This window comes from Macaca nemestrina, chromosome 9, assembly GCF_043159975.1.
Source record: "Macaca nemestrina isolate mMacNem1 chromosome 9, mMacNem.hap1, whole genome shotgun sequence".
Lineage (NCBI taxonomy): Eukaryota > Metazoa > Chordata > Mammalia > Primates > Cercopithecidae > Macaca > Macaca nemestrina.
Genome location: NC_092133.1, coordinates 1,804,410 through 1,818,621, shown reverse-complemented (window position 1 = coordinate 1,818,621; position 14,212 = coordinate 1,804,410). Strand labels below are relative to the sequence as shown.

Here is a 14,212-nt window from a genome sequence, read left to right as displayed (position 1 = left end):
CTCCTATTAGCAAAACTTCTAAATGTGGTTTATTTTCCACAGAAAGATTGCACATCCTACCAATAGGCTACATCTATGATAACACTGAGATTGCTATTAAGTCTGAACTTAAAAATAATAAACATTTGGCATTTTTGAATACTATTTAGTAGTTGAAATCTAAATAAATCAAAATTATTTCGGTCTGGGTGTGGTGACTCATGCCTGTAATCCCAGCACTTTGGGAAGCTGAGGCAGATGGATCACTTGAGATCAGGAGTTCAAGACCAGCCTGGTCAACATGGTAAAACCCCATCTCTAATAAAAATACAAAAATTAGCCGGGCGTGGTGACACACACCTGTAATCCCAGCTGTTCAGGAGACTGAGCAGGAGAATCCCTTGAACCCAGGAGGCAGAGTTTGCAGTGAGCCAAGATTGCACCACTGCACTCCAGTCTGGGCGACAGAGCAAGACTTTGTCTCAAAAAAATAAAAGTAAAGGCCGGGCCAGTGGCTCACGCCTGTAATCCCAGCACTTTGGGAGGCTGAGAAGGGTGAATCACGAGGTCAGGAGACAGAGACCATCCTGGCCAACATGGTAAAATCCTGTCTCTACTAAAAATACAAAAAATAGCTGAGCGTGGTGGCACGCACCTGTAGTTCCCAGCTACTCCAGAGGTTGAGGCAGGAGAATTGCTTAAACCGGGGAGTCGGAGGTTGCAGTGAGCCGAGATTGCGCCATTGCACTCCAGCCTGGTGACAGAGTGAGACTCCGTCGGAAAAAAAGAAAGAAAGAAAATTAAATAAAAAATATTTTTAAATAAAGGTATTTGGGGGAAGTGTGATTTGCAGACTCTTTAGATATAAATTCCTTTATAGACTTGGAGAAAATGTATGGTAAGTTAGACTTTAAAACAACCCATTTGAGCTCTTTCCTTTCGCTGCTGCAGCCGCAGCCATGAGAATGCTCAGGCTTCAGAAGAGGCTCGCTGCTCGTGTCCTCCGCTGTGGGAAGAAGGTCTGGTTGGACCCCAAGGAGACCAATGAACTCGTCAATGCCAACTCCCGTCAGCAGATCCGGAAGCTGATCAAAGATGGGCTGATCATCCACAAGCCAGTGACTGTCCATTCCCGGCTCAAGGCCAGAAAAGCACCTTGGCCCGCCGGAAGGGCAAGCACATAGGCATTGGTAAGCCAAAGGGTACAGCCAATGCCCGAATGCCAAGAAGGTCACATGGATAAGGAGAATGAGGATCCTGTGCTGGCTGCTCAGGAGACACCGGGAATCGAGGAAGATTGAACACCACGTGGTTCACAGCCTGTACCTGAAGGAGCAGGGGAATGTGTTCACAAACAAGCGGATTCTCATGGAACACAGCCAGAAGCTGATGGCAGACAAGGCCCGCAAGAAGCTCCTGGCTGACCAGGCTGAGGCCCGCAGGTCTAAGACCAAGGAAGCACGCGAGCGCCGTGAAGAGCGCCTCCAGGCCAAGAAGGAGGAGATCTTCATGACTTTGTCCAAGGAGGAAGACACCAAGCAATAAAAGCTCCCCCTTTGTCTGTACATACTGGCCTCTGTGATTGCATAGATCAGCCATTAAAATAAAACAATCCTTTAAAAAAACATCCATTTTATGGAGGTATCATTCACGTACAATAAATGGGTCCACTTTAAGTTTCTAGTTCAATGAGTCTTGACAACCACACACGCTGTGTAACAGCTGCCGCCATCAGAACGCAGAACATTTCCACCAACCCAGGGAGTTCCTTCCCGCTCTCTCCAGTCAATCCCCCCACCCTCGTGCCTCACGCCTTTTTTCTTTGTTTTTTGAGATGGAGTCTTGCTCTGTCGCCCAGGCTGGAGTGCAGTGGCACGATCGCGGCTCACTGCAACCTCTGCCTCCCGAGTTCAAGCGATTCTCCTGCCTCAGCCGCCTGAATAGCTGGGATTACAGGCGTGCTCCACCACGCCTGGCTGATTTTTGTATTTTTAGTAGAGACAGGGTTTCACCATGTTGGCCAGGCTGGTCTCAAACTCCTGACCTCATGATCCACCCACCTCAGCCTCCCAAAGTTCAGGGATTACAAGCCTGAGCCACTGCGCCTGGCCCCACGCCATTTTTTAAATCCCTATAGAGCAGTTTCGCCTGTTCTTGAACTTCAGGATTCTTCAGAGAAACCGTGTATGGAATGAGCTTTATTTTCAGGAACTTGCTCACACGATTGTGGAGGCTGACGAGTCCAAAAACAGAGGGTGCACAGGGTGAGCAGGGCAGGCCAGCAGGCGAGAAGCTCAGGCAAGGGCTGATGCAGGAGGCTGGAGGCAGAATTTGTTCTCCAAGAAACCTCAGTATTTGTTCTGAAGGCCTTTGATTAACTGGATGATGCTCACTCAAATTATTATCAAGGGTAATCTCCTTTTCTCAAAGTCAACTGACTGTGGGTGTTAACCACATCCACAAAACACCCTCGTGGCAATACTTGGCTTAGTTTTGATGAAATAACTACATACTATACCCTCGCTATATTGACACATGAGACTAAGTACGGTAAAACAAAGGGGCGCATGCAGCTTGCACGCCTCCGTGTCCGGTTCCTTTCATTTTCATAATATTTCGGGGACTATTTGGGACTGCTGTTCGTATCAGTAGTAGCTCATGCCTTTTTGTTACTGAATAGTACTGCCTTCTATGATGACAACAGGCTAGATTCTAATACACACCAGGCGTTTTCAATTCAGCTGTGAGAATTTTAAAAAATAAAATTGCTGTCAATACTCAGAAACTTGTAAACACCAGTTAGAATCCAAACACAAAAATTCATTGAGCTATTATTAGGTTGGCACAAAGGTAATTGTGGTTTAGCCAAATATTTTAAGTTTTTAGCATCATCAGAAGAATAGTTAAAAATCTCTTGCTGGTCAGCTGATGCACAGTGGGACGCAGGGAAGGCAGCCCACCAGTCTCAAAAATATGTTACTTTTGTGGCTACATCTTGTTTTTACAGTTTAATGGTAGCTAATTAACCAGAAAATATATTCTAAACAAAAACTAATTATCTTGTCATCACTTCAAAAGACATATTTAATACACATTAAAGCAATTACATATGAACTAAAAATAAAATCCTATGTCCCCCACTGGCTGAACAAACCCCCCTGTGACCAGGGGGACCCCAGGAAAACCTTAACACTGAGGCTATAATGGGGGATGGGAAGTCAGACAAGCCCGATACCCCTTCCCTTTTGTGGTTTAGACACAACAGACCAGCGTTAACGTTAAGCTAGAGATCGTAAGACTGACAGAATGGACTCTGTGGCAGTAAGATTCCAAATTATAAACAGGGCCTAAGGCTGTGCTGGGGGAGGGTGAAGCCACACACGGCACACTTACAGAGAAACAGACGTTCCCACTGCTGTCAGGTTGCCTTCCCTCCAGCAGTTAACTAAGCACTGGCCTCAAGATGAGCAACCTTAAGCAACTGCAGCTCCACCAGCCATTAAGTGACCCCCAGTCCTGCTCCAGGAGCCGTAACTACAGCTTTCATTGGACAGAAGACTGTAACTTTCTCCTCATAAGAAAATGCTGACCTGGGACCGGTTCTGGCCAGTTTACAGAGGCTGCACATCTGCATGCCTTCTGTCCTGAAAAGACCTCTGGAGGTACAGGGCCTAGTCGTAAGTTATTTATTTATTGATTGATTGATTGATAGAGTCATGCTCTGTCGCCCAGGCTGGATTGTAATGACACAGTCTCAGCTCACTGCAACCTCCGCTTCCCAGGTTCGAGGGATTCTCCTGCCTCAGTCCCCCAAGTAGCCAGGACTACAGACACATGCCACCACACCTGGCTAATTTCTGTACTTTTAGTAGAGAGGGGGTTTCGCCATGTTGACCAGGCTGATCTCGAACTCCTGACCTCAGGTTATCTGCCAGCCTCGGCCTCCCAAAGTGCTGGGATTACAGTCGTAATATATTCAAAGGTTTAGTCTGCCCCACAGAGTGAGATTGGGTCCGTGTTACACAATACGCATGTGTCAGGACCCCCTTCCTGAGTATTCATAGCTCCTCCCAAAGCCTGTTGACTATGTATGTTTAGCCAACCTGTTCAGTGTAGAGCTTCTGCCCCAATCCCTCCTCCTTCGAAGAGCCATCTCCCATCTTGGCCTGGGGGATGGCCACCTTGCTGGCTGTAACCATGTATAAGAAATAAAGTTCCTCTTTTTCCAAATGTATAAATTGTCGGGTTTTTATAAGAGGGATCTGGTCATTAACCCACTTTTTCAAGTGCCTTCCTGGGCAGATAGGCTAAATCTACATTTTAATAAGGAGATTACAGCCCGATTTTTCTGCTCTTCTCCTCAACAGAGAAGTAGGTATTCACTGCCTCCAGTTCCCCTCCTGCCACTGTCCCCAGAGCTCTCTGCAAACTTGTCATTCCATAGTCACTGCTCCATCCAAGTCAGTAATGGCCTCCCAGTCACTACAACCAAATGGTCCATCCTGTATACTCATCACACAGCATCACAGAGCAGCCACTCCCTCCCGTCTTCTATGGGTCCTGAAGTGGGTTCTCCAGGAGCCCACCTCGCAGGCTGCTCGCTCATCCTCCACATCCTCACCCCTTCAGGGTTCTGTCCTTGGTCCTGTCCCCCATCTGTCCTCCCTCCTGGGGTGACCTCACCCAGTTTCCTGACTTGAAACTCTAAGTGCTCTCACCTTGATGCTCTGGCTCTGACTTCCCTGCGTGCTCCAGGTTTGTCTGTGCAACAGCGCTATGTGTTGACAGCGAACCTCTGGTCGGGCTGCACTGCCCCCACCCAGATGGGCCTTTTGCAGCCCTTCTGTTGCAGAAACTCCATCGTTCCAGGTGCTCAGACCACCCGAGAGCAGTCATTCCTAAGTCCCTGCATTCTCTCACACCACATCTTTTCCATCAGCAAATCCCAGAGCCTCTGCTGTCAAAGTGCTTTTCTCTGAAATCTAACTGGTTCTCACCATCCAACCCCACGTTCACCACTCTATCCTCATCCCCATGCCTGGTCAGCCCAGCTGGCCACTTGATTGGTCTCCCTGCTTCCTCTCTTGGGGTCCCCACAGGCTATTCTCAGCAGAGCATCCACGGTGGCTCTGTGAAAGCCCCAGTCCATCACGATCCTCTTCTGTTCATGAGCCCATCTCACTCAGAATTCAAGTCCCCTAAATGGCCTGCCCACCGTCCATCCTCCTCCACTTACCTCCCTGCCTTGACTCCAACCCCTGGCCTCCCCTCCACTCACTCTGCACCCATGCGGCTTCCGGCTGCCTCCTGCCCATGCCAGGCATGGCCCTCCTTCCTGTCCTGGCACTTGGTAGTCTCTCCTCCTGGCCAAGCTTTCCTAGACGTCTGCATGCTTACTCTTTATCCCTGAGTCTTCTCCAGTCACCCCCGTGCAAGATTCCAACTCTCTCCATACACGTTTCCTTCTTCTCTGATTTTTCTCTCCAGCTCCGACTGGAGTGGACTAATGTTCCTGATTTACAGCGACTGTCTTTTAGTGGTGCAATACCATCAGCGCCCACTGCAGCTATACTGAAAGTAGTTCTGATTCCGGACATCAATCCCATAGGGACAGTCTCCCTGATGATAGCTCGACTTCACATTTTTCAACTTTACGATGGGTAGATTGGGTATTAGATGCATTTTTGACTTAGGAAGAGCTTATTGGCGGGGAGGGTAGCCCCACTGCAAGTCGAGGAGCACCCGTAATCGCTCAGTATGCCAGAGAAAACCCCCCGCAAATGAAGAAACGATCGGCCCTGTTTCCCCAAGACTGCACTGGGAGCTCCGAGAACCTGTAAGGTAGCCATCTGGTGAGCAACGGTGCGCTATGAAAGGGAGGTGGACGGGGTTGGGAGACCGAGGCAGGCAGACGGCTCGAGCCCAGGAGTTCGAGACCAGCCTGAGCAACATAGACCCCCGTCTCTACAAAAAATTAAAAAATTCGCGAGCCTGGCAGCGCGTGCCTGTGCTCGCAGCTACTTCCGAGGTGAAGCAGTAGGATGGATTGAGCCCAGGAGGTCGAGACTTTAGAGAGCCGAGATGACGCCCCTACACTTCGGCTCGGGGTACCGAGCGAGACTCCGCGCGGGGGGCAGTGGGCGGGAGGTAGGGCTCAGGTGCGGCGCGCTCAGGTGAGGACGGCCCACATGCCCGCCCACCGCCGCCAAGCGCGCCCTCCATTGGCGGTTCGGTGGAGAACCCACACTCCCATTGGCCGATACGGGATGGGGGCGTGTTCGGGCCAGCGGCGCCCGGAAGGCGTGTCCGGCCGCAGCCCAGGCCCTTCCGGAGTTCCCGGAGAGTAGGGGCGTTCGGCGGCGCTAGTCTTCAGGGGAGCGCCGGGCGCACACCGGACCACTACGGGAGGCCTAGCGCCGAGGGCCGAGGACTTGGCCTGCGCTCGCCGACCCCAGCTACCCTCTGCAGTCCCCCAGGCGTCCCTTCCCCACTAGCCGAGCGGCGCCGGGCCCAGGGCCGGGGTCGGCAGGCGCAGGCGCATTGGACGCCCCCGGCAACCCCCGCGTCCCGCCCCGTCCGCTGCCGGTCCGAGGAGGCGGAGGGCGATGACGTCATCGAGCGGGGCGACGGGCATTGGGCGCCATTTTGAAAAGGGAAAAAAATCCCTCCCCGGCGGCGGCGGCGGCCGGGGCTGAGCGCTCGGCTGTAGCGGCGCGGAGGCCGTCTCCCTGGTCCGCCGCGGTCCCCGCCCGTCCCGCCGCCGGCTGCCATGGCAGGTGAGGGGCCTGCGCGGGCCGGCGGGGGCCGCGGGGGCGGGCGGGGGCCGCGACCGGCCTGACCGCCCCGTTGTGTTTGCAGGAGCCGGAGGCGGCGGCTGCCCCTCGGGCGGCAACGACTTCCAGTGGTGCTTCTCGCAGGTCAAGGGGGCCATCGACGAGGACGTGGCCGAAGGTGAGGCCCGCGCCGCGCCGCGCCCCGCCCCGGGACCTTGGCGGGCAGCCCCCAGGCCGACCGCGGCCTCCGGGCCCCAAGCGCCCAAGGAAGGCAGGCAGGAGGATGGGGGCCGGGCGGGGCAGGTGGTGGGGGACCATCGTGGGGTGGCCGTCGTCTGTCCGCTGTCCTGGCCCGCGGGGCACGGGCGGAGGCGCCGGGCCCGCGGCGGGGCTTATGTAAGTCACCAAGGTCACGGGCGGCCGGGCCCTCCGAACCCAGCGCCTGGGGCTGCCTCCTGCCCGGGGCGGAATCGCGGAGACCGCGGCGGAGTCGGGGACGGGAACGGAGTCCAGATTCTGCGCTCAGGCAGCGCGGCACAATGGCCCGGAGGATGGGAACGCGCCTAGGGCTGGGTCGGGGCCTCGGCCCCCGCCCGGCTCTGCGTTTCCTCGCCGGTGCGCTCTTGAGCAAGCTGGTTGCCTCGGTTTGTCCACCCTTAACAAGAGAGCTGGACGCCCTGATTGTTAAGGTCTGCTTTCTGAGGTTCTAACATCCTTGAATTTTACTGTGAAGTATTGCTCCTTTCTCTATTGATATATTTTGAAGTCTCTACTCCAGATTTTAATCTTGAACTTTATGGTATTACTGGAAGTTCGCTGGTCATTTCCTTAAATCATACCCTTAAATTGGTCCAGGCGCAAAGTTTTAGGGTGGTAGGAGGAAACTGGGGAGTGCCTCCCGCCTCAGCTTCCCATGAAGCTTGCATGTCACCCTCGAGTGAAAAAGCTGTGTAGCTTTCCTTCTTCACCGTTAAATGGAGAACTTGGTCGAGTCTTAGAAGTTTGATTAATATTTCAGATTTAGAGCCATAGTGACTTTTAATGATTTGTGTTTGCACCAAATACACCTTCCCTGCCTCAAGTTACTAGAAGCCCCTTGTCAGACATTCTGTTCACTTCCCTCCATCTCAGCCCCTCCCATGACATTTTACTCCCTCTTCCCTACCCTGTACCTTTCCCTGGCAGTGTCTGGTTTGGTGCATGACCCCTGAGGACATCTGGAAGTTCTGAGCCCCCTGGCACAAACAGGGCCTAGGTTATTAAGCAGGTGAAACTGGGCTCTAAGAAATGCATAATGTATACTGTTTGAGATTAAAACTAGGTACATTTTATGTGATGTAAAAAGTTTATTGATTTTATTTATTTAAAATACGTTACCTTTTTTTGTTTGATTTTGTATATGCCAAGCAAGTTTGAAGTGTGACTTATATCGCAAGTAAAGCAAAACTTGTTTGGGAGTAAGGAAGGTGAGAGGGCTTAATGCCTGCCTTAATTTCTGTTTTTGTTTTTTTTTTAACTCTTTCTTTTTTGGAGACAGGGTCTCACTTTGTAGCTCAGGCTGGATGGAATGCAGTGGCGTCATCTGGGCTCACTGCAACCTCTGCCTCATAGGCTCATAGGCCCATCTGAGCCTCTGGAGTAGCTAGGACCACAGACATGCACACGCCACCACACCAGGCTAATTTTTGTATTGTCGTAGAGGATTTCACCATGTTGCCCAGGCTGGTCTGAACTCCTGGGCTCAAGTGGTCTGCCCACATCATTCTCCCAAGGTGCTGAGATTACAGGCGTGAGCGACCACACCTGCCTCGTTTCTTTACTTGAAAAAAAAAAAAAATGATAAACTGAATGAATTAAAATTTAAGTATAACTAAAGTAGTGTATTTTAACTGTGAATTTACACATGTGAAAATAGCATTCTTTCTTTAAAAAAAAATTCTTGGGCCAGGTATCGTGGCTCATGCCTATAATTCCAGCACTTTGGGAGGCCAAGGTGGACAGATCACTTGAGGTCAGGAGTTTGAGACCATCCTGGCCAACATAGTGAAACCTCGTCTCTTTTAAAAATACAAAAGTTAGCTGGGCGTGGTGGTGCATGCCTGTAATCCCAGCTACTTGGGTGGCTGAGGCAGGAGAATCGCTTGAACCCAGGTGGTGGAGGTTGCAGTGAGTGGAGATGGCGCCACTGCACTCCAGCCTGGGCAATAGAACAAGGCTCCATCTCAAAAAAAAAAAAAAAAAAAAAAAAAAAAAAAAAAAACTTGACAAATACTTTGTTCTCTGAATTAAACTGATGGGAACTTTTTGCAGTTTTAAATCCCTATTTTAAGTTAAATTTTGAGTAAATCCAAAAGTTTGGTATTTTGAGTTGTCGTGGTTTATTTTTTGTAACATTGTTTTGTGGTAATTATCCACACGTTTTGGTTATTGTAGGTATTCACAGCTTTCTATTTTAATCCATGTATGCTTTGGCCATAGTAACCCATCCAGATTAACACATTTATAACGCACCATCGATTTGTCCCATAGTTGTGATACTGTTGGTTTGTATGAAGACCACACAGTCAGTGATGATGAAGGGAAGTGTAGTCGTTGGTCACCAGTGATTGCTGAGCAGCAAGAATTGAGAAGCTGGTCATGCCCAACGCAACCTTGAGGGAGAGATGTTGGTGAGAGATAAGAGATGGGTGGCCAGGTGTGGTGGCTCACACCTGTAATCCCAGCACTTTGGGAGGCTAAGGCGGGTGGATCACTTGAGGTCAGGAGTTTGAGACTATCCTGGCCAACATGGCGAAACCCCATCTCTACTAAAAATACAAAAATTAGCCAGGTGTGGTGACACCCACCTGTAGTTCCAGCTACTCAGGAGACTGAGGCAGGAGAATCGCTTAAACCCGGGAGGTGGAGGTTGCAGTGAGCCGAGATTGTGCCATTGCACTCCATCCTGGGCGTCAGAGTGAGACTCCATCTCAAAAAAAACAAACAAAAAAAATAGAGATGGGCAGTTCACAGGGGTTTTTATCGTGCACTGCTGCACAGGCTGTAGAACTTAAGGTATAGCAGATTTTATTTGTTTAGATTTGTGGCTCGTGAGGCATTTTGTTCTTGAAGGCTCTGTTCTGGGCCTAGTTCAGCTCTGTAGAGCTCTACTGCAGCCCTGCACTCTGGCCGTCTTTCTGCCCTCTCTACAATGGGTAAGGAGAAAGGGCCTTAGAGATTGAGGCCTGGGTCCTCTCCTGACTTCAGTGGGGTGGTGCCCAGGGCACAGGAGGTGGCGCAGAGGTAAGAGCAGGCACTCCTGACTTTGGAGATCATGAAGTGAGTAACATAGGAAAAGCCTTTGGTTTTTGCTTTGATTTCTGTCTTGTTTCTAAAACTAATAGTTTTGGGCTGTGGGTCAGAATCATAAGCTCTGATGAAAGTGTTGGCCTGTGTAAAATTTGATGCCCCCCCAATTTTTTTTTTTTTTTTCAGAGAATTGGGTTTAGCTGTGGGTCAGGTCATTTTGCTAAGAGTCATGATCCCACTGGGTAATCAGACTTCTCATCCCCTGCAAGTAGGAGTATAGCTGAGCTCACAAGGAAGTTATCAAGTGTCCTGCTGGTAAGCAGGTGTATGGGCAGCAGTCAGTGGTGACTTGCCTCTCCTGCCCTTTCTGGAAGGTGAGACTAGGTGAGTTCGTATGCCAAGGTGACCAAGAGTTAAAATAGTAAAACCAGGGGGCTTCCGGCAGGAAGCGAGGAGAAGAGCTGTTTGTTAGCTTCTATCTCCACAGTGTTTCAATTCTAAATGGTGGTTCTCTTCTGGAAATTAACTGTTGTGCAGATTTTTTCTGCATGTTATGGAGTCACCTTCACCCAGCCCCTGCTCCCTCTCCTGGAATGTACTCATTCAGCATGTGATGTGTTTTGCAGTGTCACATGGTATTTCATCCTTTGCTTCTCTCTCTGGTAGACTGTGAGCTCCTCAAGCTTGAAGGCTGGGTGTCCCCCTTCCCACCCCAGCCTTTGTAGAGGACCCAGCATGAAGGTCATGATAGGTAACAGTTGCTGAGTGGTCATTCTGTGCTAGAGATTGCGCGCAATGCTTTTCCCACGTCAGTTAATCTTCACACAACCCAAGAAGGAGGAACTATTGTTCTTCCCAGTCTCAGAGGCAGAATCCAAGGTGTGGGAGCAATGAACTTGGGTTACAAAGCGAGTATATGGCAGGGCCAGGGTTTGAAGCCGTGCCGACTGGCCGCAGAGCTGTGGAGTTCTATATTGCTTCAGTGACCATTTGCAGCCAGCACAGTACTGACGAAGCCGCATTGTGGCATGTGGCCGTCCAGTCTTGGGACGGAGCTGTTCTAAAGCTCAGTAAAAATCTTACCACCAAGAATTGTATGGAAATGTTTTTGAAGGCAAATGAAAATGGAATGCCTTTAAAGGAAGTGCGTATCAAAACGATAGAACGTTAGTAACAAGGATTCAAGAATAGCATCGCTTTCCAACCAATTCTCAAACTATTTGAAGAGTAGATCTCACAGAGACAGTGAGTGAGTGAAACACCTGCGTGTCAAGCAAGTGCTGCGGTACCTTTGCCTGCGACGTCACTTTGCACGTGACTGTGACCTGCTTACTTGCAGGGAAGCTTTGGGTCTTGCTCCTTTATATGTTACGCTACTTGCTGCTGTGGAGAAACCATGGGGAGGGGTTGGGGGAGGAGAGTCTTATATCGAACCCGGTTTTATATAAATTTATAGCTTGATAACAGCTGGTTCCTTCTCAGAATTTGTAGTTTTAAGTGTATTGAGTTTTTGTTGATTTTGCTTTAATCAGTTTCTTAATCCATGATTTATTGCTTTGAATTAGACATTAACCTGTTTCTCAAGAGACACACTAAACAAAATTGAAGGTTTGTTTGCTTAAGTCAAGCTTGAATCTGGCTAGTTGTGTAAGTAACATGGATATCTGGTTAATCTGGTAGGATAGCCTTTCCAAGGGGTTTACATTGGTACTTTGAAAGAAACATTTGAAGTCACAAAAAGATAACAAAACTTAAGGTAACTTGAGTATCAGTACCAGAAAGTTACTGTGTTTCATTGAATGTAAGATAATGTCTGGTTTGGTGGCTCACGACTGTAATCTCAGCACTTCAGGAGGCCAAGGTGGGAGAGGATCCCTTGAGCCCAGCAATTTGAGACCAGCCTGGGCAACATCGTGAGATGTTGTCTCTACAAAAAAAAAAAAGAAGTTTAAAACATTTGCCAGGTATGGTGGTGCACACCTGTAGTCCCGGCTACTCAGGAGGCTGAGGTGGGGGAACCACTCGAGCCCGGGAGGTAGAGGCTTCAGTGAGCTATGATTGCAGCACTGCACTCCAGCCTGGGCGGTAGAGTGAGACCTTGTCTCAGAAAAAAAGAAAAAATATGTAATATGTAATATATATAACATATCTATAGTATGTATTATGTATTATATATAACATATAAAATATGTATTATGTATTATATGTATGTTATATATAATGTGTATTGTGTATTATATATGTCTGAAATTAAGTATATCTTTTACATATAATCTTTTATAATATCTTTTATATGTGTATATATAAAATCTACATCTAATTTTGGAAATACTAAGATGTAGGGAAATGCACTGAGAATCAATGAAATATGGTATTGGTGAATGCAAAACTTGTCTGTCATATTTATTGATTTCTTCTGTGTGTAGAAAATGGGCGTTTAGTATTTATGATTGATTTTTTTTTTTTTTTTTTTTTTTTTTGGTCTTGAAGGGACAGGGTGTCTGCTTATTTGAGTTATTCCTGGTCTGATTTCTGTATTCCATTGTAGAATTTTCATTTACTTAATATTTATATCTGTGTCATTAAAGAGAACCTTTCAGGAAAGCATCCTCTGGGGAAGGCCGTCAAAGAAGCAGTCAGTCTAGTAACATTTTGCAGTTTGACTTAGAGAGTTTCATAGGAAGCCTCTGTCTTTAGGAAATCAGTTGTGTGCCTTACGATTCACAGACTCATCATGCTTAGTTCAGCCAAATCTTAATGCTCTGGAGGCTGGCCTGGTCATAGGTACGTCGTGAAGTTAAGTTTGCAAGATACATGGTGGTATTGAGTCATAGCTGGTGATTTTCCATGTTCCCTGATTTTAAGCAGTCTGCTGTTCTGATGGGAAGTTCCAGGTTGGGTCTGTGTCTGCTGTTTTCAGCTCTGAGGGCCCCTTCCTGAGCCTCAGCTCGCTTATCTAGAAGTTAAATCGGAAGATTTTTGTTAAGATCAAACAATGTGCGGTGGTTTTATAACTTGAAAAATGCTTTTCAAGTGTTAGATACAACTGTTAATTCTTTTGTATTTTAAGGTATTGGGGCTTGGTTTTAGCTATATTTAAACACAAAACACAAAAATAGTTTCTTGTTTTTCTTCACCTGCTTCATCTCCACCTGCCCAGATCCCTTCCACTGGGCCTGGCCTCTTAATGTTTCCATTATTATTCAGTGATTATTGCCATCCCTTGATCTTTGCCTCTGTTTCTTTCTCTCCCTAAAGTATTCTTTTTGCTTCCTGTTCACTCCCTAAGCCCTGCTGATCCTTCTAAATCCACCTCCAGTCCCCCTTGGCGAGTCCCTGCTCCAGCTCCCCTCAGCGTTCAGTGTCGTCTTAGACTCCCTTTCACTCCCTATTCCGTGTTGTTTAGCAATTGGCTGTGTCCTGCTTGTGGTTCCCTAATTTTATCACATGTATCATTAGGCTTGTCCCTCCCACTGGATGTCAGTCAGTGTATGGAACGTCACTATACTACTAGTGATAGGCGTTGTGAATGTGGAATTGGTACACATCCCTTTTCCCCCTCTTCAGGCTTTGTGTTAACTTGGCAAGTTACTTACTGTCTCTTTTCTCATCTGTAAAACGGGTACTATTACTTGTGACCATTGCAGGGTTGCTGTGAAGATTCCAGAAAATGTATGGAAAGTTCTGGCAAACACACACGTAACTGGTAACTGTTTAGAGGCTGTTGTCTTAAGAGACCCTCTTGCATAGGAGAGTAGCTGGCTGTCTCTCTTCAGGGAGCCAGTTTAAGAAAAATGAAGGTAATGCAGGGGCCAGCTTTCAGCCTGGCACATCTGAAAAGTTCACAACAGTGTACCAAAGGGCTGCTAGTGCTGGCTGTTGGAAATAGAAATGCGGTTCTTGCCTTCAGGAAGTTCTGTTCGGACACAGACAAGCAGGTGGGTCCCTGCACCATGGCTGGGCCAGGGCACATTGAGGCAATGTGAAGAAGTACCCAATACACAGGCTTGGGTCGGGAGTGGAGGGCAGGACATCAGGGTGGGTATAAGAAGAGGGAGGAAGGGAAGGGGAGAAGAAGGTTCCAGGTGGAGAGGGCTTGGTGTGGAGGTTGGACAGAGCATGGTATGTTCTGAGAAGTCAGTGCTTGGCATGGTCTGACTTCTGGCAGAGAA

At 48.6% G+C, this 14,212-nt stretch overlaps 1 protein-coding gene and 1 pseudogene across 5 annotated transcripts in view; both read left to right on the top strand.

The window, feature by feature from the left end:
- The first annotated feature begins 938 nt into the window (after window positions 1-938).
- On the top strand, window positions 939-1,631 carry LOC105470877 (large ribosomal subunit protein eL19-like; annotated as a pseudogene).
- Window positions 1,632-6,601: 4,970 nt separating this feature from the next.
- LOC105470886 (protein phosphatase 2 regulatory subunit Bdelta) overlaps window positions 6,602-14,212 on the top strand; it is a 50,556-nt gene continuing 42,945 nt past the window's right edge. For 2 of the 5 annotated variants that reach the window (XM_011723199.3, XM_011723164.2), the window contains exons 1-2: window positions 6,603-6,755; window positions 6,838-6,930. In XM_011723199.3, coding sequence (XP_011721501.2) covers window positions 6,749-6,755; window positions 6,838-6,930 — 100 coding nt within the window. In that variant the 5' untranslated portion in view covers window positions 6,603-6,748. Of the gene's footprint in view, window positions 6,756-6,837; window positions 6,931-7,312; window positions 7,442-14,212 lie in introns of those variants that run through there. The other 3 variants (XM_011723175.3, XM_071068913.1, XM_071068912.1) reach the window with 3 other exon arrangements.